At 39.9% G+C, this 21637-nt stretch overlaps 1 protein-coding gene across 2 annotated transcripts in view; it reads right to left on the bottom strand.

The window, feature by feature from the left end:
* RNGTT (RNA guanylyltransferase and 5'-phosphatase) overlaps positions 1–21637 on the bottom strand; it is a 168146-nt gene that overhangs the window by 52102 nt on the left and 94407 nt on the right. For both annotated transcript variants that reach the window (XM_080938781.1, XM_080938782.1), the window contains exon 14: positions 13383–13449. In XM_080938781.1, the coding sequence (XP_080794907.1) occupies positions 13383–13449 (67 nt within the window). The remainder of the gene's footprint in view (positions 1–13382; positions 13450–21637) is intronic.

Genomic DNA, 21637 nt, shown 5'->3' with positions numbered 1-21637 from the left:
AAACAGCTTCCTTACTGTCGCCGGTGTGGCATTTTCCTGCTGGAAGCATATGGCAGCATTAGGTGGAGGAGTCTTATTCTGAAGCAGGATTTGCCAAACTGAGTCAGTCTCAGGAGAGAAAACTCTACGGGCTGAGTCCAGCACTGAACAATCAACCGAGACTCACAAGATGGATCAGGGGTTAAAAGGGCAACTGCCGCCAAGCCTGGGGACCCGAGTTCTGTCCTCTGATCCCACATATGCTCCCATCACGATGAACACATGGAAACTAAACTTTAAAAAAAGCAGAAGGGACAATGTGACATTGCATCTACTCTCGGAGTTCAGTTTGTACTGTACACCTATAAGTACGTACAAAATCTGACAGGAGCACACTTCTTTCTCTCCTGAGACAGGGTGTCATCAAAAATATACCTCTGATATTCCTACAGAAAGGAAGGCATTTTAGAGCTGTGAATATGAATATGAGCATTAGTGTATTTAAATAACACTGTTGGTCTACTATATCAAGTACGTACTCATGCCAGCCCTGAGACAGGGCTGATAGCACTTCTGGGCATATACACAAAAGATGCTCCACACTGCCACAGAAACACTTGTGCTCAACTATGTCCACAGCAGCTTTATCCATAACTGGGGACACCTTAAATGACTGTCAATGAAAACCGGATAAAGAAAATGTGTTACATCTATACAATGTAGTATTACTCAGCTGTATTTTTGTTTCATTTTGTTTTAAAAATACATCATAAAATTTGCAGGAAAATAAATGGAACTAGAAAAAGAAATTATCCTGGAAGTAACCCAGACCCAGAAAGACAAACGTGTACTTACTTATAAGTAGACATTAGCTGCTACAATCCACAGACCTAGGGGGGCAATGTAGCAAGAAGGGCTCAATGAGGGATGCACAAATCTTCCTCAGAAAAGAAAACAGAACAGACATTACAGCTGAACTAGGGGTGGGTGGAAATGGTAACAGGAGTGAGGGAAGACAGAGGGAAAAAATATTTCAAGATACAACTGGAACTGAGGGGTATTTCGAGAGCAAGGTAGAAAACTATTGCAATGGATACTCCTAGGAATTGGAAAGAGTAACTTCTAGAGTAAGGACAGACAGAAAGCTTGAACTGGCCATCTCCGGTAACCAGACAGGACTTCCAGTGGAGGGATTGGGACACCATCCCAGCCTGAAAACCTTCGACCTACAATTTGCCCTGCCTACAAGATATGCTGTGGTAAAGGTGGTTCAGAAACTATTAGAGTGCCCAACCAAGTCTAGTCCAGGTTTGAGACCTGGGCCATGAGAGGGAGCCCACCCATCACTGCCTGGAAGGCCAGGAACCAGAGGTGACACAGCCCACACTCCTAGGATAGAACCAACAGGAAACAAAGAAAGAAACTAACAAACAAAGTCAACAAAATGGCTCCCAAAGCCAACAAAATGGTCCCTAATGATAGACTCATAGACACAAGCATAGGATGACATAAAGGTTGCCTCACCCAGCAACTGATGGAAACAGATGCAGAGACCCACATCCAAACATTAGGCAGAGCTTGGTGGATCCCAAAAAAGGGGGAGGAAAGATTCTAGGAGCCAGAGGGGTCAAGGACACCACAAGAAAGCCCAGAGAATCCTACAGCGGTTCAGAGACTGAACTGACGATAAGGGAGCCTGCTGGGTCTGGCCTAGACCTTCTGCATATATGGTATGATTGTGTGGACTCTTACCAGTGGAAGCAGGGTTGGGGAAGTGGGGCTGTCTCTGACTCTTCTGCCAGCTTTTAGGACCTCTTTCCTCCCACTGGGTTGCCTTATCCAGCTTTAATACAAGAGGAACTGCCTAATCTTATTGCAACTTGATAGGCCATGTTTGTTGATATTCCTAGGAGGGCTGCCCTTTACTAAAAGGAAATGGACGCGTGGTGGAAGGGGGTGGGTGGAAAAAAAGGAGCTGGGAGGAAAGAAGAAGGGGAAAGCTGTGGAGAATGTAATAAATAAGAGGAAAAAAAAGTCATACTTAGCCTCGTCATCCCTCACACCTCTTGGACTACAGGAACTGAAACAGACAATTCATATAAAACTGGCCCAAGAGTGGCAATCCTGTGGCCTTCAATCTTCAGTAACCAGCACACTTGGCTGATTAAAGTCCACGTGGAGAGCCTTTCACTCCATGAGAGTTTATGGATTCTGCCTGTTGAGTCTTTAAGATCAGTGTAGCTTTGTAAAATACTTATATATAAAAACCTAGTTTGTTACCTAAAACCATATGAACTAGGTACGGTGGCTCATCCATACCTGTAATCTGAGCACTTGGGATACAGAGGCAAGAGGTTAAGAAGTTCAAGGTCACCCCTGGCTACATAGTAAGTTCCAAACCAGCCTTAAAAACAAACAAATAAACAAGAGTTCCCTACAGTAAGCTCTGGGAAACAAAACAGAATGGCAGGTATGGAATAAAGCAAGACTGACCAATGGTCTATCACAGGCTGGCAGTCAACTTGCTGCACAGGATGAGGCAGAAGGCTCACAAACTCAATGCCAGCTTAAATTATACCTCAGGCTAAGAACAGACAATTCAGTGGGGGAAAGGGGAGAGAAAAAGTATAACATGTAAAACGACTGAAATGTAAATGATAGTACATACAAAGTTAGCTGTAAGTAATGAGATAGAATTAATCTAGGTACTAGGCAATGATTTACCTAATTCTAACCAGTCAGACGTCTAAAAGACTTTGATAAATTAAAAATTTAGAACTAAATCAAAACATATTTTAATTAAAACTGGTATATACCTTTAATCTTAGTACTCAGGAAAAAGAGAGGTCTCAGTGACTTAAGGCCAGCCTAATCTACAGTGAGACTCTATCTCAAAAAAACTTCAAAAAAAACTTTTTTCATTCTGGTTTCTTCTCACAGTCTTTATGTAGTTCAGAAACCAATGGGAACCCTCGTGCTTCTACTTCCCAGATGCTGGGATGACAGGTGTGGGGCATCCAGGTGAGCGCTTCCCTTTCAACTCTAAAGATAGCACATAACTATACAATGAACTACTATGCCCCAAGTTAAGTACAGCTCAATGCATTTAGAAACTTAATCCACCGATGATTAAGTTTAATGTAGTTTTAGTTTTAAGAATGAATCTGTTTATTGTAGAAAATAGCTTAAGAGTCATAAAGCAATTCCTTTTTATTCCACGTTGTAAATTATTAGAAAATGATCAATATTTTATTTAATTCATTAAACTTTATATAAATAAGCATGTTTAAAATCAAAGTCCTTAATAAATACTTCCTCTGAAGACAATTTTTAGGTATTCAATATCTTGTAGTTAATAGCAACAGGAAAATACATTTGCACACATACACATAATTAAAAGCATCTTTAAAATGAAGTATTGAGAAAGACTTAATGGTATAGACCGACTAACTTATTATAAAAGTCAATGATCAATTCGATCATAAGAAAAGCAATGCACTCCCCATTGTTAAAAGGTTATGTGTTAATCTATGGCACAGAACACACCCTTGTTACATTTCGTGGAATGGGAGAGCGAAACATATAACAAAATGCTGGTATTTTCAGAAGTCAGCACAGACTTAGACAAGAAATTGACCTTAAATTTCAAGCATCATCTCAAACATTTGACCTATTTTTATTGTTCTCACTGAACTCCTGCATACTGTAATTAAGAGATGTAATCAGCTATAACCAAGGAATTATGAAAGATCTTAAACAATTTTAAGGTTAAGAAATCTTTTCACGGTGACTCAGAGAACATCAAAAGAATAAGATAACCTAAAATTAATATATTTTTTAAATTTCAATCAAATTGATTAATCAGGCACAGAGAGTTGACGAAGAAGTGTCTTCCATCAAACACCCTGCTAACTAGGACCTAGATAAAGAAGTTATTCCTGTTAATGAATCAGGTGGCTGATAAAGGAACTGACGCTCACATATAACTCACATGCACACATGCTTGCTCTGTCTCTCTTCCCCATCCTTCCCCTACTGATTTTTCAAGCATAGACGGGGTGCATGGATGGAAGAGAAAGAGAGGAGAGAGAAGGAAAGAAGGAAGGTGCATAGAGAGAAACTACACTGCAGAAATGTTCCTACTGAAACACAGCAAGCTTTCTGGCTCTGCTGTTAAACTCCATGACTGGGACAGTGAGGCAAAGTTATAGACATTCTTGCCAACATCACTAGTGTTGTAGAAACACAAAAAAGAAAAAGAAAAAAAAAAATACCTGAATGTTTGTCATCCCCTAAGAAATCAGGAAGCACAATTTATAATGTTAAATAATGGCAGACTTTGAAGTATTTTAAGATAGATTACTGGTAGGTACTATAGGTAAAAGATACTGATACCGTAATCATTATGATATCATTTACAATAAAATAATGTTGATATCAAAATTGGCACTGAAGGCAAAGAAGAAAGCCCCTGCCCTTCCTAAATCCAAAGCCAAGTGAATGCCTTGAAAGCCAAGAAGGGAGTGCTGAAAGGGTCCAAAACCACAAAAAGAAGATCCACACACCACTCAGTTTCCAGCCTAATCTGTGACCCCTCCAAAGAGTACACCCAGAAGAAACAAGTGGACCACTACGCCATCATCAACTCCCCCAATTACCAAGTCAGACATGAAGAAGGTGAAAGACACACTTGTGTTCGCTGAGGATGTCAAGGCCAATTAACAACAGATCAAAACGCCTATGAAGAAACTCTATGATACAGACGTGGCCAAGTCAATACCTCGATAAAGCCAAATGGAAAAAAGGTGTAATTGGCTCCTGATTATGACACTTTGGGTGTTACCAACAAAACTGTGATTATCTAAACTGAGTCCAGCTGGCTAACTCTAAATATGTTTTGTTACCATTAAAAATGTTGATATTAAGATTAATTATCCTCTATTAAAAGGAGGCATAGCCTGTTCAAGCTAAGTGGAAAAATGTTTTTTTTTCCTAAAGTACAAAACTGTATCATGTATGGAGATAAAAAGAAATTTAAGTACAACTTTCAAATAAGTAGCAGAAAAATAACTCCTGAGGCAAGAAAGAAACATTGAAAATTTTTCAGAAAACTAAACTACAAACTCCCACCATCAAATTGAACACACTGTAAGAACTAAAGTTATGTTTTAAGTTTTAATTACTATGCTTAAGAGATCTATGAAACAAAATGCTTCTAACCTGTAAACCTCATCTCCCCAGGGACAGATAACTTCCTGGGCTGTTGTTCATGAAAGACTGCACAGGGCGTGCTTGAGCACATGTAGGCAGGAGGTAACTAGGCAGAAAGGGGGTCAGGATATATGATATACAGGCTTGAACAAAGGCAAAAAGGACATAGTCTGTGGATGCTGCCTTTACTAGCTAGCATGTGTCCTGGTATGGACCTGGCTGACGTTCATCAGGACAGTATTTTTAAATAAAACATGCTTCAAACATGTTCAAGATCTGTGGTAGTGGTCTTACTTTCACCCAATAGAATTAACATTTTTCTGGAGGCCCCAGTGAGATCAGACCACCACCCATGCAACTTCTAAAGCAGGATCTCCACTTCAAATACAGTGTTGAAGGGTTACCTCAGGAGTGTACACCTTCAGATGTTCCAAGGCTCCTCACAGTGCTTTTGTTTTCCTGGACTACCAGAGTGAACTGCAGTGCTGAGAAACGCAGCAGCCATCTACAGAGGCCTCCCCAAGTAAGTCACAGTCTGATCTATGCTGTGGAATCCCAATCTAGAATGTAGATGGGTTTGATGGGACCCAAATACACCCTGGTTCAGGTCAAGGAGCAAGATGTCACCTGCCTGGCTCTGGTTGTTTGGAAAGCTTTGTCTGTCTGTGTGTTTTCTAGTATGTATGTAAGTTTGTTGTAAATGTGGTAGCCAAGACGAATATGAGTCAGGGTCAGGGTCAGTTGAGTGTTTGAATGATGATGATCATGTTCTGTTTCTTACTGGTCTTTGAGTAAGTGGTTTTTCTGTGCTCCATGTTATTGGTTTTGTTTCTGCTATTTCTGCTGCCAGCAAGCACCAATAGTGAAGCCACTTGCCATGGCCACTCTGATGGCCAGGGCTAAAAGTTATTTCTGAGCTTTCTGGTCACTGGATTCAGTTTAGCAGGAACTCTTAGGTCTTTTGCATGTGAGTAATATAAAAGTTAACTTACGATGTTCAACTTTTTTAAAAAGCTAGTTCTGGAGTTGGACTCTGGCTCTCCCTTCTTTAGACCCAAGCATGCTTATTTAAAAGCATTTTCCTCTGTGCCCTGTGTCAGGCAAGCTGCCTGATTCTGTGATAGGGAAAAGAGAACAAAGAGAAACAGCCAAAAATTGGACTACTGGTTTCATTTACTGCCTAATACCTTTGCTAAGATATCAACCTTATCTCAAGATTTGTAAGACTATCATGTGAACTTTCTGCATCTCAAGATTTGTTAGCTTATTCAGTATGGCTAAAATTTCCAACAAAAAAGGTTAACTTAAAACTTGTAACACAGGGTGTTGAAAGTTAGAATTCTATACATAGATAGGTATCTTAAAGAAACCATGTGTAGTGACGCCATTTTGGGATATAAGCAACATGTAGCTTGCCACCATCTTATCTGCTGTCCCCAGTCAGAGTGGAAGCAGCCACATGGCTGCCATCCATCTTTGCTAGAGTTGTAAAGAGTGAATGTCATGAGACTTCTCCACTGCCTTGATGAAAAGGTATCCACATAGTAGACACCAACCAAAGTCTCCAAGACATTCTGAACTAGAATAGATTTTTATATGATAATTTCTCTCCTGAAAACAAAGTCATAAAAACTGAGGTTTATGAAAGACAGTATTTAAAGTAGTGACTTCTTTTATAAGGTATTAAAGCTGCAGCTCCATGGACTTATATACAAGAAGATAACGTGTGCAGGTAGTCTAACCTTATAGTATCACCCAGGTGATCAGTTTTAAAGTCATAAAGGGGTCATGAAGAGCAGCCTGAGACTTTGCATTGTGCGTGGCAGGGCTGAAGTTTCTCAAAAGAGCTCAGGAGAGGAACCCCAGCAGTTCTGGAAATGCTTGTGCCAAGTGATGGCCACCAGAAACAAATAAAATGGAGCCAAATAGAACATAGAAGACAGGCTGTATGCACCGACACGGCTGGGGCTGGAGAGGTGACCTAAGCCCCCTGGGGAAGCCCCGAGACTATGAATGAATACCAGATATTGAGTTACTGAAGTGTTTGCACTGCTGAAATTTGGTTTCATCTCACTGTGGTTATACCCTGTTTCTTCCCACTTGAAGTAAAATTGACTACTTTTAAAAGGGCACTTTATTTTTTACATTGAAGGAGCCTAGAGTTTATATTTTAAACTTCTTTTAAAGAAAATATAAATTTTAAAAAAACAATTCTTTTAAAGACTCACTTTTAAAATATTTAAATTTATAAGACTATGGGACATTTATAAAATGCTTTACATTATGATGTTGTTATTAATATGTAATCTTAAATAAACTAACCAAATAAATAATAAATGGGTGATGTTGTGGCCACCGCTATAAGCACCAAACACCAGAAGCTAGGATATTCCCTTTTTATGATACGACAAGATAATGACCTAAGAGGTCTGGCAAAGAGCCCACAAAATGTCTCTTCTTAACTAAAGTCTATCCAGTCTAGCAGAGACTGATTTGCAGATGTAGGTCTAACCACATTGTCTTCAAAAACCTTGTTAAGCTTTAGATAGTTTGAAAATCAAAGTCATATAAGAAAACTGCAATATTCTGAAATGGTACACTAAAAAAGCACCAGGAAAGTAGTTAACACTTTCCTTAGGAACTGTGTGATTTAAATTTTATTTTTATATTAAAAGAGCTTCAATTCAGAAAATGTTATAAGGCTCGAACTTAACAGAGATAAAGCTGTAAAATCCTAATCTTATAAACGCTACCAACTTGTTATAAACTGTTAAAGATAGTTAAAACATGGAAGCTAATAGAACTATACTTAGAACTGTGCTAAATTCAAATGTAATTAATTATAGAAATAACCTTTATTTAGTCTCCTAAAGTTCAAGGTTCTCAAGGTTAGACCTAACACAAATTTAATAGCTGGCCCTCAAATTCTTTAGATATCTGCTCACAATGGCATTTTAAATGCTTCCCATTATATGAGAAATTAGAAGGAACTCTAAGGTCTCCAAATACAATGGGACACCCACTATCCAACCAGGGTTGTAGTAACACTAATCACTGAGAAAACTTCCCTATGCCTTGCCTGTTGCCAGGACTCTGCACACGGCTGTAAACACTTTTGGGTTGACTGCTCTACTCTGCTTGGTCAAAGAAAGATCAGCCTCTCACGTTTCTCATCTACAGGAAAACCTCTCAGACTTAGACCTGGCAGCCAAAGGCCAATACCGTTCTGTGTGATTCAAGATCAAATGCAGTCCTGTATGACAGACGAATACTGACCATTGCCACTAACGAAGCCTTCGAGACCACATGAGCCTATGGCAACCAACTAGATGGTAGGTATGTCTCTGTCATTTTGATACATAGACCATTTGGATTATACTTCCTACAATACTTTATCCTCAGATCTCTGATGACATTTAAGGCAAGGAAATTGTAGATTTATCAGTTTAACAGCAGCAGGCAATCAGCTCCTTCCTAGAGGCTACCATGTAAGTTCATTTCATATGTAACAACCAGGCCTTGCTTTTTCCTAGAGCTACTAGTCTGCTGAGAAAGGCAGACAGGTTTGTCTTGCTAACAGACTTTATATTAAAGACTAAACAAGTTTCAGATTTTTTTTAACTATCCCTTTACTTAAAATAATTTGCTTTGCAATGACTGCTCTCAATAAGAACCACTTGTATCTCTGGTAAACGACTACATGAAATTAAAAGGTTCTACATTTATGAAAGTTCTGAGGATCTAAGAGTGTTTCAAGGTGTGTAAAGGTCTGAGGATGTGAAAGTGCTAAGTAATTTCTGAGTGTCTAAGATGTTTTAAGGTATGCAATACAAGTTGTAGAAGTATAAGAAAGAGATTTAAGTAGTAAAGAAGGTTTCAGATTCTCTTTATGCTATTGTTATTATATTAAGAGTTCAAACTGTCAGAGTCTTAGCATCGATCAGTGGACGTCTGGTGAGCTGGTAAAGCACTACCACTATCAGCACAAGCTAGAGATGTCAATTTTCCTTTGGTTATCTTCCAAAGTATAGACCTAAAAGTGCTTCTTGTCAGGCTAAAAACGCCTCTGCCCAGTCCACCCATACCCAACTCTGGACAGAGAAAAGAATGTTCATGCTCTTTAAGTCAGTGCGCAGCTCTTGCTATGACTCAAAGGCACGAGTCTACTCCAGCTGTCTTACAGACACCTACCTGTTAGCTGCCTTTTCCACACTCTGGATTTTAGTACCAGTTACAAACAGTGGTGATAGTACAGCTAAAATTTTTATCTCTTTTTGTAAACTAAAAAATTTATGTAAGCTTCAGGGAGTTGAGGAAGTCATACAAGTTGGAACCACCTCTCACAGGTCAAACAGACTCCAGGTAAGTACAGCCTAAGTTTCTTACCTTCCCTACCTGCTTATTCTTGAGGGTGTGATTATGCAACTTTCCCCTCCTTGGGAGGCCTCCAACTACAGACTATGGGTCTGAAAGTTCCAAATGTAAGCTTTTCCTTCACATTCCTAAACTGTAACTTCTGTGCGCAATCTATATCTGTCTCAGCAGATTTCCACTTGGCTGACAGACACCATCCAGAAAACAGCTGCTAACTACAAACTGTTCCAAATGGTTGCCAGGAGTTATGCCTGCCCCTGGCTGAACAAAAGCAGGAAGAACAGAGTCTTATGAGAATTGCCTTTTTAAGTGTGGCACTAACACAGTCTGTGGCCATTCTCTGGTAATTCCTGAGTATAGACCTGACCAGCATCTATCACCTTGGCCAGCATTTAATAAAGCTTGCTTCAAATGTGGCTCAAGGTTTGTGGCTGTGGAATTTGATATGTGGTAGTGGTAGTATTCCTGACCAGTGGAATTAACAAAACCTCTTACAAAACATTAACCGAAAGTTAGAATAACAAAGAAAAGAAAAGGTTCAAATCTTACCTTTTATTTACTGCCTTGTTAAGACCCCATGTGTATTTAATGTGTGCGTGGCACAGGTCAGATACACACACATTCAAGTATGCTCTCCTATTTGCCACAGCACACATAAAGGTCAGAGGACAACCCTGTGGTGAGACACCTTCCACACACGGTGTCCTTGTTTGCGGTCATGTGCTCTGCCTTTCATCTTGCCATCTGAGCACTGGATTACAGACACAACCTAGTGTACCCAGCTTTGTGTGGGTTCTGGGGATCCAAACTCGTGCCCCTCACGCTCACACAGTAGATAAGTACTTTACCTACTGAGCCACCTCACAGCCCTACTTTTTTCTTTCATTTCTTACAACAATGCAAACTAGAATCAGTCAACTCTTAAACTGTATCTCCTTGTTTGTGTGTATGGGTGCCCACAAAGGCCAGTGGAGGTGGGCCCACTGGAGCCGGATGACAGCCCGTTAGAAGCTGCCTGGGTACTAGGAACCATATAATCAATTCTTAACTTATATTACTATGGAAACAATTTTGACAAAAGACTAAATGTTTTCCCTTTAAGATAGGAAGATGGCCAAGGATAACTGTTCTAACCATTACTGTTCAGCCTGGTGTTCATTACAGACTGCAGTCAGAACAATAAGAAACTGCAGTGAAATGCACCCAGAGCAGACAAGGATAGCCTTTCTCAGCAGATCACATAATTATGTGAAAAAGTCCTATAAAATATACCAAAAAATCACTACCAAAACCAATAATTGAGTGTAATAATTGTTGGGATTCTGTAAACCCCACCTCTCAGTTACCTAGCAACAGCCAGGTATACCCCACCCCTCAATTACCCAGCAGTGGCCAGGTATGCTCCGCCCCAGTGACCTGACACTATAAAAGGAGCTGCTTGACCCCTCCTCTCTCTCTCTTGGCCTCTCCTGCCCTTGTGCTCTTGCAGCCTCCCTCTTCCCTTCCCTTCCCCCCTCTCTCCCACGTGCTCATGGCCGGCCTCTACTCCTCTACTTCTCTCTCTCTGCCTCTACCACCCTCTTAACTCTCCCATGACCTGAATAAACTCTATTCCGTACTATACTGTTGTGTGGCTGGTCCCTCAGGGAAGGGATTCCCAACATGGACCCCTCAGAGGCATCTCCCTTGCCCTCAGGCCTCGCCGCACCTCCATGGGCCATATGCCTCCCACTCTCTTCATCCTTCCCCTAACATTGGTGCCGTGACTCAGATCGTTATCCTTTCACAACATTGGTGCCCTGTGACTTTTCCTTTCATTGGTGCCCCGTCATCTTTTCCTTACAATAATACTACAGAATTTAAAGTCAACATATTTTAAAATCATCTTTTTGGACATTAGCAGTAAACATTCATAAACTGAAATAAAAATACTTTTATAATAGTATCAAAAACATGAAATACAGATGTGCATGCATTGTGAAACTATACAAGACTACCAAAACAAGAAAATATCACTGAGAGACATTAAAGCTGGATTAAATAAAAGCCTTCTTGTAGGTGGTCCTGAAACTGTTTGTATTTTAATGTCAATTCCACTTCCCCGAGAAGGACTGTCTAGACACGTGACTCCGACTGAACCTTCCCATTTTAATTAGTAAAATAAAGAAAAGCCAGTGACTGGGCGGGTAGAGGGACGTGGTGAGAGAGGGTCAGAGGACTGAAGAGACGTTCCAAGATGAACTTCGATAAGGATGAGCTAGATCCAGGTGGGCTTAATTGGCGTTAAATAGCTATGAACATTTAAGAATTTTATAGGTCTAATATCACATAATAGAAGGGAAGTTTGTATCTTTGTCTATTTGATGTAATCTTATTGTGTAGAGGGTTTGTGGATTGAGAACTGAATACGTAAACCTGTATGAAAAGCTATTGGGCTTTACAGTGTGTTTGTGTTGAGTTTTGGGGTAACAAAACACCCTGGGATAGAGGCAGTCACAGGCAGAGTAAAACTGCCAAGGGAAGGGAGTCACGTGGACAAAGAGAGATCATGGGGTGGCTCAGACGGAGCAACAGAGGTGCCCACAGCTCCGAACTAGAAGCAGGCCCTCGGCATGAGACCACAGGACTGCTAAAGAGATAAACCATTTTATCTTTTAAAACTTACTGAAACACAGTCTTGCTTGATGAACTAAATGACCCTGTGTTACTACAATCTACCTACCTCCCTCTTCTCCTGGGGTCCATATCACAATACTGTTGAATTTTCAATGTATTCAAATCTATCTATAGAGTCTTCATACTCCCAAACAGAATCCAAATAAGTCCTTTCATACAAATTGATGCAATTATTTTTTAAATATAAAAATAAAAAACTAGATTAACCAAAACTACATTTAAAAGAAAGAGAGAGAGAGAGAGAGAGAGAGAGAGAGAGAGAGAGAGAAAGAAAGAAAGAAAGAAAGAAAGAAAGAAAGAAAGAAAGAAAGAAAGAAAGAAAGAAAAGAACAAGCTGGAGGGATTTGTACAATTAGACTTTGGAACTTACTATAAAGCATTAGGCATGAGTCTGGTAGGTCAGTGGTACAGACCTATGAATCAACCCTTGAAAAATACAAGGTACCCTACTAGCCAAGAGAAATGAAAGCACATATTCCCACTGAGAAACTATAAGCAAAGGTGACAGTAGTACTTAGCACATACAAGTCTCCTGGTTTACTTTCCAACATGATTACACAAGGAAAAGCAGTAATTTTAAGTCAAGAGTGTCAATGACTTTTAAAGTAAACATGCTGAGTGAAAGATAGGAGCATAAGAGAATGGTAAGAAATGTATAATTCCATTCACGTAAATACTAAAATATATAAATTCCTCTGTAATACAACATGGTTCAGTAGTTTTTAGGAGACAAGATGACAAAAACAAGAATAGAAAGAAGTTCCAAATCATCCAAGTATGTGTTTTCAAGTGATAAGATATATTTCATTATCTTAATAGTTTTTGCATAAGTAGATATGTTAGCTTTTATCAAACTGGATGTCTAATTATAGTATTCTGCTAGAATCACTCCCTGATAAAGGAGAGCACATACCCTAAAAACACTGTGGAAAGTAAACTCTAGAATGAGCAGAGTTTTAAACACTGGCTCTGATACTGTTTAACAACTTTTGCAATAGACATAAGAAAAATCCGTCCACAAAGTTATTCCTTCATATTCACAACATCTTTGATTAGGCTGGTGGTTTGACTAAGTTTTTACTAAAGAGTGGGTTCCAGATAAGTGAGCATCAAAGAGAAACACAGAAAATGAGCAATCATACCTTGATTTGTGCAAATGGTCTTTCATAACCTCCAACATAGAGTAGCCCAACATTCTGTGGAAGTAACCTACAAGGTGGGAAAATAAAATGAAAACACCTTATTTATAAAGTATTCTGCCGTTAACACAAGAATGCATAATAATGAAAAGTGGGGAAACTCGAGCGATAACTTCACCAGTCAAGTGTGTGCTGCGCAAGCATGAGGACCCAAGTCCAAGTCCCTAAGATTCATGTGAAAAGGGCAGGTATGGTGGCAACAGCTTATAATCCAAGCAGCAAGAGGCAGACACAGGATCACCTGCCGACCAGTCTAGTCTACCTGACAACTTTGGGGCCAAGAAAGAGACCATCTAAAAAACAAGGTAGATAGGATCTAAAAAATTAGACCCAAGTTTGATCTACACAGACAGACAGACAGGCAGGCAGGCACACACACACACACACACACACACACACACACAGAAAGAGAGAGAGAGAGAGAGAGAGAGAGAGAGAGAGAGAGAGAGAGAGAGAGAGAGAGAGATTTCTCTAATAGATACTACAAAACACAAACACACAATTATTGTCTTTTGTGCACCAAAGGAATACTTCTATTGCCGAGGAGGGGGGTTATGTGTGTATAATATTAGAATAGGGCTGGGAGGTACCTCAGGCAGGTAGGGTATTTGCATGCATGAAGCCAGTACAACATAAAACTGGGTGTGTTTTCACAGGCCTGTAACACTAGCATTCATGAAATAAAAGCAAAAAGATCAAGGGTTTAAGGTCAGCTACAGATAAACAAAGAGTTCAACTCTAACTTGGGCTACCTGCTTCTACATCTCAAAAAAACTCAATAATAATTCTGATCAAATTACTAGTGTCTCTGGAAATGAAGTGGTGAATATTATATTAAAAAATTTGTAAAGATTTAATTGAAGAACTAGTGAATGCATGTCCACAAATGTGTATTATGGGAGATAATGAGCTTTAATTCCATCCTAAAATTTTACCAAAAACATGACGTAAATACTAACAAAAGGGTGGCTTTGACCCATGGCATAGTAAAATGCCTGTCACTGCACAGCAGTGGGGTGTGGGGCCCTGGTCATAGAGCCCTCGGTTAATGTGTGAGTACACAGGAGCTGCAGCTTGAGTAAGGAGTGAAAGTCAGTCTGCACATGGTTGCATTCCCGCACTCACCCTTTCTTTTCCTCCTAGCCACATCTCTAGAATGTCCACCATGCCATTTTGTTTTGGTTTTGTTTTCACTTAAAAAGTTGTATGTGTGTGGATACTTTGCCTGTGCATATTGCTTCTTACTACATGCATGTCTGGTGCCCAAAAAGGCCAAAAGAGGACCTTAGGTCCCTCAGAACTTGAGATACAAGAGATGGGTATGCTAACAAAGACTCCTAGTAATAGGGGTCAGGGAGCCTGACCCAGGAATCTTCTGTAAGCAATAAGACCTAAAGTGGAGGGACGGGGTTACCAACCTTCAACCTGGCTGCAGAGTATTCTGGGACTGGAGCCTAGCATAAACTGTCAGAGAGACCAGCCAGACTCATGCAGCAGCTGATGGGAGCAGATGCAGAAGTCAGTCTCACAGTCAAGCATTAGGCAGAGCTCCTGGAGCCCTGTGGAGGAGGCGAAGGAAGGATCTGAAGAACCAGAAAGGTTAGGGACACTCCAAGAACATGGCCTGCAGAATCAACTGACCAGACCCATGGGGCCTCGCAGAAATCAGGGAGCCTGCATGGGTCTGACCCAGGTCCTCTGATACATGTTATGGCTGAATAGCTGCATGTTCTTGTGAAATCCCTAACCGTCGGAGCAGGGGCTCTCTGACTCTTTTGCCTGCTGGTGGGAACCTGTTCCTCCTACTGGGTAGTCTCACCCAGCCCTGTATTGATGATGGTATATGTCTTACTGTTGCTTGTGTCTGATGTCCTGAGAGGCCTGCTCTTTTCTGAGGAAAAGCAAAGTGGGGGAACAGACATGGAGAAGAGAGAGGAAGGCTAGGGGAAAGGAAGACTGCAGTTAGGATGTAATACATGAAAAAAAATTATTTAAAGATGATTTCAAGTACCCACATAGGCATTGAAAATCAAACCGGAGTCTTTCTAGAAAAGTACGCAGTGTTATTTACCCCTGAACTATCTGAGAAGCCTCTTATTTTCCCTTCCTAAGACAGACAGACTTACTTGCAGCCCAAGAGGGTGTTTAATTCACGGTGCCTACCTAAGCCTCCCAAGTGCTGGAATTATGGTTCTATTCTTAATTGCAATCAGAGGTTTCTCATTCTTAATTGCACCAAAACTCCAGATGGGTTTTGTTCATGGTGCTTGGACTTGACCTTAGAACCTCATACATAAAGATAAGTCCTCTACAGACAGCTATATTCACGGTCTATGTCAAAATACTACGAATGAAGAAATACTGCCCTATAACTCTGGAGTGATTAGAAAGTAATTAGTGGAGTGGAGTAAGCTACGGGACATATATACTGACCGTAGTATTTCTCATTCTTCTATATATTATTTGTCCTAAACGACATAAATAAATGAATATAACTTCAGTCTTAGCACTAATATTTGGGGGAACCCTGTATTATCTCTATGTACAGACAATTTTAAGAGTCTACACGATGTTAAAAACTTCTTCATGACAGGTAACAGACCTCAGATGAGCTGCAGGATAACTATTCATTCTACTGCATGAGTCTGAGAACATAACACTCAAAGATATATATAGTAAACAAGTGCAGATCCAAAAAAGCCCATGGAACCCTTTCAGTGTACCATATGGCATAATCACGGAAAATTAGAATATTCAAGATTGTTTTAACAATCTCCTTTCTGTGGTGTCTGGTTTTGGCTTCTGAAGCAGGGCTATACAGACCTCACTTCACACTGCAGGCGACCTTTACCTCCGAGTGCTAGGGTCCCAGGTGCATTAGCAGGAGACCTGGCGTAACAGTCCCTACTACTGCAGCCACGGCTTCAAACCCTCTACTTCAAGAGTTTTAGAATTCACATTTATTAATAACTTTTCTGTGTAATCTTTAGTTGTCACTGGAGGGAGATGTAGGATGCTTATGTGATTCTTCTCCATTGGCATGGACTACCTAGTGAGATTAAGAAAGTAAGCATCCTAAAACATGAAAAAGGGCAGTTTCAGTCTCCTTTAAACACCGCCTGCTCCTATAGCCTATCTGGCCAATCAAACACACATGCAGAACATATCAATAGCAGGCATTCATAGGACTGAGATAAACTAATTTAGACCACTTCCTTTTTCCTCTCAGAACGGAAATGCTATACCAATAATACGCTATAAGGTACAGAACTAAGAGCATCGCTTACTGAATTCAAGTTCAAAGCATAGGCCGTGTCCCCAAATCTCAATAATGAGATGAGAAAATCTTGGCAATGGTTAACAACTAAGAAATTCACCAAGAAAACCTTGAACCATTGCTGGTAGCAGCTATATATAGTAGTAGTAATTAACAAATGTTCACAGAAAAAAACGATAAACCCCCTTGAAAAGTAAAATTAATCACTGTTCATACAAATAGAAACTAGGAAAGGAAGAGAATAAAAGCTGGCTGACATTTAAAAGTCAATACGCCTCTAATTACCATGCACATGCATCTCAGGAAGTTTGCCAATATACCATTTAGCGTGCACCTCTATTCCTTTAATTTGCTATCTTAAAACTACATTTCCTCAGCATTTTCTTAAATGTAACCAGTTAGACTTTTAATCTGTTAGGAACACCTATTATTCCTTATCATATACCTTACCATCTTCAGTGGAGCAGGGCTTTGCTGCTGTTGTTTAAGACAAGGCCTCAGTGTATACCTTTGGCTGAAACCTCAGAGATGCACCTGACTCTGCCTCCTGAGTGCTGAGAGTAAGGCACTAAACACCATGACTGGCTTCATTTGTACAGTTTTTATAATAATTTAGAGTAAGAATGGGATATAAGACAGTAGTTTGGGAATATAAATTACCATTTTTTAAAGTCAAATACTTCTTTAAGTTTTCTCTTTTAAAAGATTGTTTTGCTAAATTGTATACATGGTTATTGCCAGGTAATAAGCAGCATTTGACATGACTTCAGTACAGCAATCGCATGTTTTCAATCTCCACAGGAAGGTACCAATGCAGCACTAAAGACACAGACTTTAAGACAAATTCTGGCTCATTGAAAACCATGAAGCTGTTCTGCCCTTACGTTAGTGAACATCACCATGATCTTTATAAACTACTAATGGCCTTAAAGTGCTGTCCTAACTAAATGCTTGGTAGTATGGCTACCGAGCAGAACTCTGAAAAACAGTTACAAAGGAGCAGTGTGAGCCGAGAGGATTCCTACTGCGGCTTTCAAAGAACTAAAAATAAGTAAAACTAGTGTTCATTTTTCTTTTGACTTTCCAAACACAAATAGTAACAACTGTCTATTACTAGAAAAGTCTCAACATTGTTCTCATAAACACTTCTCAATTAAAAATGAGCAAATCGTGTTGGGTAACAGAACAAGCAGTAAATGAGCTTCATTCACTGTGTGCTGACATCAGACATATCCTGATTCACAATCACACAGATACAAAAGCATCCCTTCAAAAACAATAAAGCCGACAATTACCTCAAATTAACAATTTAAAATAAAGATGGATGTAGGAGCGCACATCTATAATCCCAGCACTCCAGAGGCTGAAGTAGAAAGATCCAGTCGGGATGAGAATGAGATCTCAAGAAGTAAAAACAAGAACCTAATAATTCTAAATTGACTGTAGGAAAGAGAGAGATCGCTAAGCAGTTCAGAGTACATCTACTCTTCCAGAAGAACCAGGTTCAATTCCCAAGACCCATACGGCAGCTCACAATCTTCTGTAACTCCAGTTCCAAGGAATCGGATGCTCTCCTCTGGCCTCTGCAAGCATCAGGCATGCATACAGTGCACATGCCTACGAAGAGGTAAAACACTAACACACATACCACACTTACAACAGATATCATTTCAACTTCCAATGACGGTCTTTGCAACGACGTACAGTGTTCTTTCACCTGCATATATGTGATGTGTCAAGTTGGAGGGCAGAGACAGGAGAGTCCCTTTAAACTCAGCACTCAGCTGGCCACACATACAAAGATCCTGCCTTAAACAAGGTGGGAGTGAAGGACATACCTCAGAGGCTGTCCTCTGACCACTATAAAGGTGCCTTTACACAAATGTGACCACAGGTAAACACATCACATATATACAGGTGCACACAAACATGAGAAAAGCATGATCTCATCCAGCTTTACATGGGTTCTGGAGACTCCAACCCAGACACTCACACAGAAAGCATTTTATCCACTGAGCCACTGCCCAGCCAACACTGAGCATCATGAATATTACTTGGAAAATATTTCCACCTCTAAGGCTCACAGATGAACTGAAACGTATGTAATAAACAGTAAGCGTACTACAGAGGATCTAAACACTAACCTTAAATGATAAATTGATTTCTAATAAGACAAGAGAAAAAATAAAGCACAAATAATCAGAACAGAATCTTTTAAATAGACAGATGGGTGGGGCTGGGAAGGTAGCTCAAGTCAAAAGTACTTCCTGATCTTCCAGTGTGACCTGATTTGAGTCCCAGCTCCCACATTAGGGAGCTCCAGGAAATCCAATACCTGCTCTTCTGCCTTACAATACATGAGTACTGGGTTTGGTCCCCAAACCCACAAAAACCAAATGTAGTGGCACATGAATATAATTCCATCACTTGGAAGGAGAGGCTAGAGTTTCAGGAGCTCAAGAGCATCTTCACCTACATATCAAGTCGAGAAAAACCTAGGATACATCAGAATGTCTGAAAACAAAATAACTGTAGCTTGGTACAGAGAGATAAGTAATTATGTCATGAAAGAGTCAAGAAAGACTCACAGGTACATATGTGGAGATCAGGACAACCTTTCTTTACCACATGGGCCCCAGGAACTGAATAACAGTATCAAGACTCGCACTTATGTGTTTTTACCTGCTGAGTTGTCAGCCCCACATGCTGTTCCCAAGTTAGTAAATTACAATGGCGTCTATATTCTAAAGGTTGAGTTTAATAGCTAAGTCATTAAAATCATAGTTCCCCGCATAACTGGCTATCCAGTAGTGCTAAGAATTATTTTATGCTTTACCTTACCTACAGATAAAGAGAAGAATAGTTTATTAGGGAATTAAACTCCAGTCTGAAACCTCAGCCACCATCATATTCACGTATCCCCCTCCTCAGCACTGACCCCGGTAGGATAAAGACAAGCACAGTATTTTGCTGTGTGGGAAAAGTGCATTATGTTTACTGTAACTGTAGTGGCCCGCCTCACTCTGTACACTGCTGTGAGCTGACCCCTTTTCAACAAGCACAGTGGACAGCCATTCATGCAGGGGGAGCACAAAAGATGTTCTAGAAACCAGATACAGTCAAATTCAAAAGAAATGTATATAACTCTCGAATCAATTATTAGTCTAAATTATAGACTATGTCACATGCTACAACTTGCTTTAATAATGGCTATGATCAGATAGAAAAGATTGAAATTCTCATAATGATTAGGACTTATAATGCATCTGTAGATTAAAGGTTTCAGCAATTCTGAATTTCAGATGGGTGGTGGTGTTACATGCCTTTAATCACAACAATTCTGAACTTCTAGTATAATTTCAAGCTCACATAACTCTCCAAAGTGCTGGCTGCCACATGAACAACACAAATCTAAAGAAGTGTTCAAATGCCTCATGGATAGAATATACGCACTGCACTTGCCTTCGCTCTATTTATAATTTTAGTTTGAATTAAATTATAGAAATATTGAATAGTTTTTCACTATAAAACACTGACCCTTATTTTTAAGGTAATTATCATTTTCATGACTCCTATGTATGAAACAGCCTACTGAGTGCAGACAGGCCCTGCCTTAACTGAACCAGCTTTGTTCTTGTTAAAATAAAGTAACTACTGACAGGCTATAGTTTGTAAAGGCCATGAAGAGCTCAAGTGCTCTTAGAAGGGAATCTGAGCTGTTAATTCATTCATCTTTCCTTCGCAGAACAGCTCCCATCACATTTACAAGTAATAATGTTAGATGATAACTATCTTAATTACTAGAGATTTAGAAGTAACTGAGTAAAACCTCACAGAGGTGGTTTTAAGAATTTTTTCTTATAAGGCAAATAGATATCTTTGAGTTCACGTCTAGCCTGATATATGCAGTAAGAACCTGTCTAAAACAAGCACACACGCGCACACGCGCGCACACACACACACACACACACACACACACACTTTGGTAGACTAACAAAATATGAGGTAGTTTTATGTCAATACTATGAAAACTATAGTGTATTCTTTTTTTCAGAACAAACTAAAATGATGCACGTTTTCATATACACTGAAAATATAACAGCCCATCAGAAAATAAACTAAACCAAGTGTAGTGGTTCACACCTTCTGCCCTAGCACTCGAGAGGCAGAAATAGGGCATCTCTTGCGAGTTTGAGGTCATTCTGGTCCACACAGGCTCCCAACCAGCCAGGTCTATTCAGTGAAACCCTGCTTAAAACACAGAAACGAACGGAAACACAAAGGAAAGCATAACAGACTTCCGGCTGCCCTGCCTGCCCACAGTGTTATTCTTAAAAGCATACCGATCACAACATTAAATCAATTCAAAACCACCAGTCCAGAGCCCCGTCCCCGGAACAGTACCACCTGAAAAGTGGGTGGACCCCACTTCAATTACCATAACCTAGATCATCTCTAACAGGCTCCCAGAGGACCATTTCCTGGGGGACAATAAACAATAACTACAGCAAATTGTGAATTCCATTTTATATGTATTTTAACCTCTCTATGTTTGTATCTACCCTTCCAGATTCAAACTTTTCTTTTTGTCAATAGTTCTATTCTCTAATTTTCTTCCATTTTCTCAGTTATGGAGTGCTACAAGACTAGCAAAGGATATTCTGAAAGTGAGTCCACTGAAAACGGCCACAGAATAGACAGCATCTGCAGTGACTCGCTGTCAGGTTTGTAAATGCTTGCTCATTGGGCTGTTCCGACTCTGTGCGAAGGTGATCATGGAATGAGGCCAGCTTCTAACTGCGGTGCTTGTAAACCCCACCCACAACGACAGGCAACATATTTAACTCTTTAACCTCAGTATTTTATAAAATTATATTCGTAAAACTTCACAAAGATGCTTTGAGTATTAAGTAAAATAAAT

Source organism: Micromys minutus (genome assembly GCF_963924665.1).
Source record: "Micromys minutus genome assembly, chromosome: 26".
In the NCBI taxonomy this organism is placed as follows: domain Eukaryota; kingdom Metazoa; phylum Chordata; class Mammalia; order Rodentia; family Muridae; genus Micromys; species Micromys minutus.
This window is presented reverse-complemented; position numbering and strand designations above follow the sequence as displayed.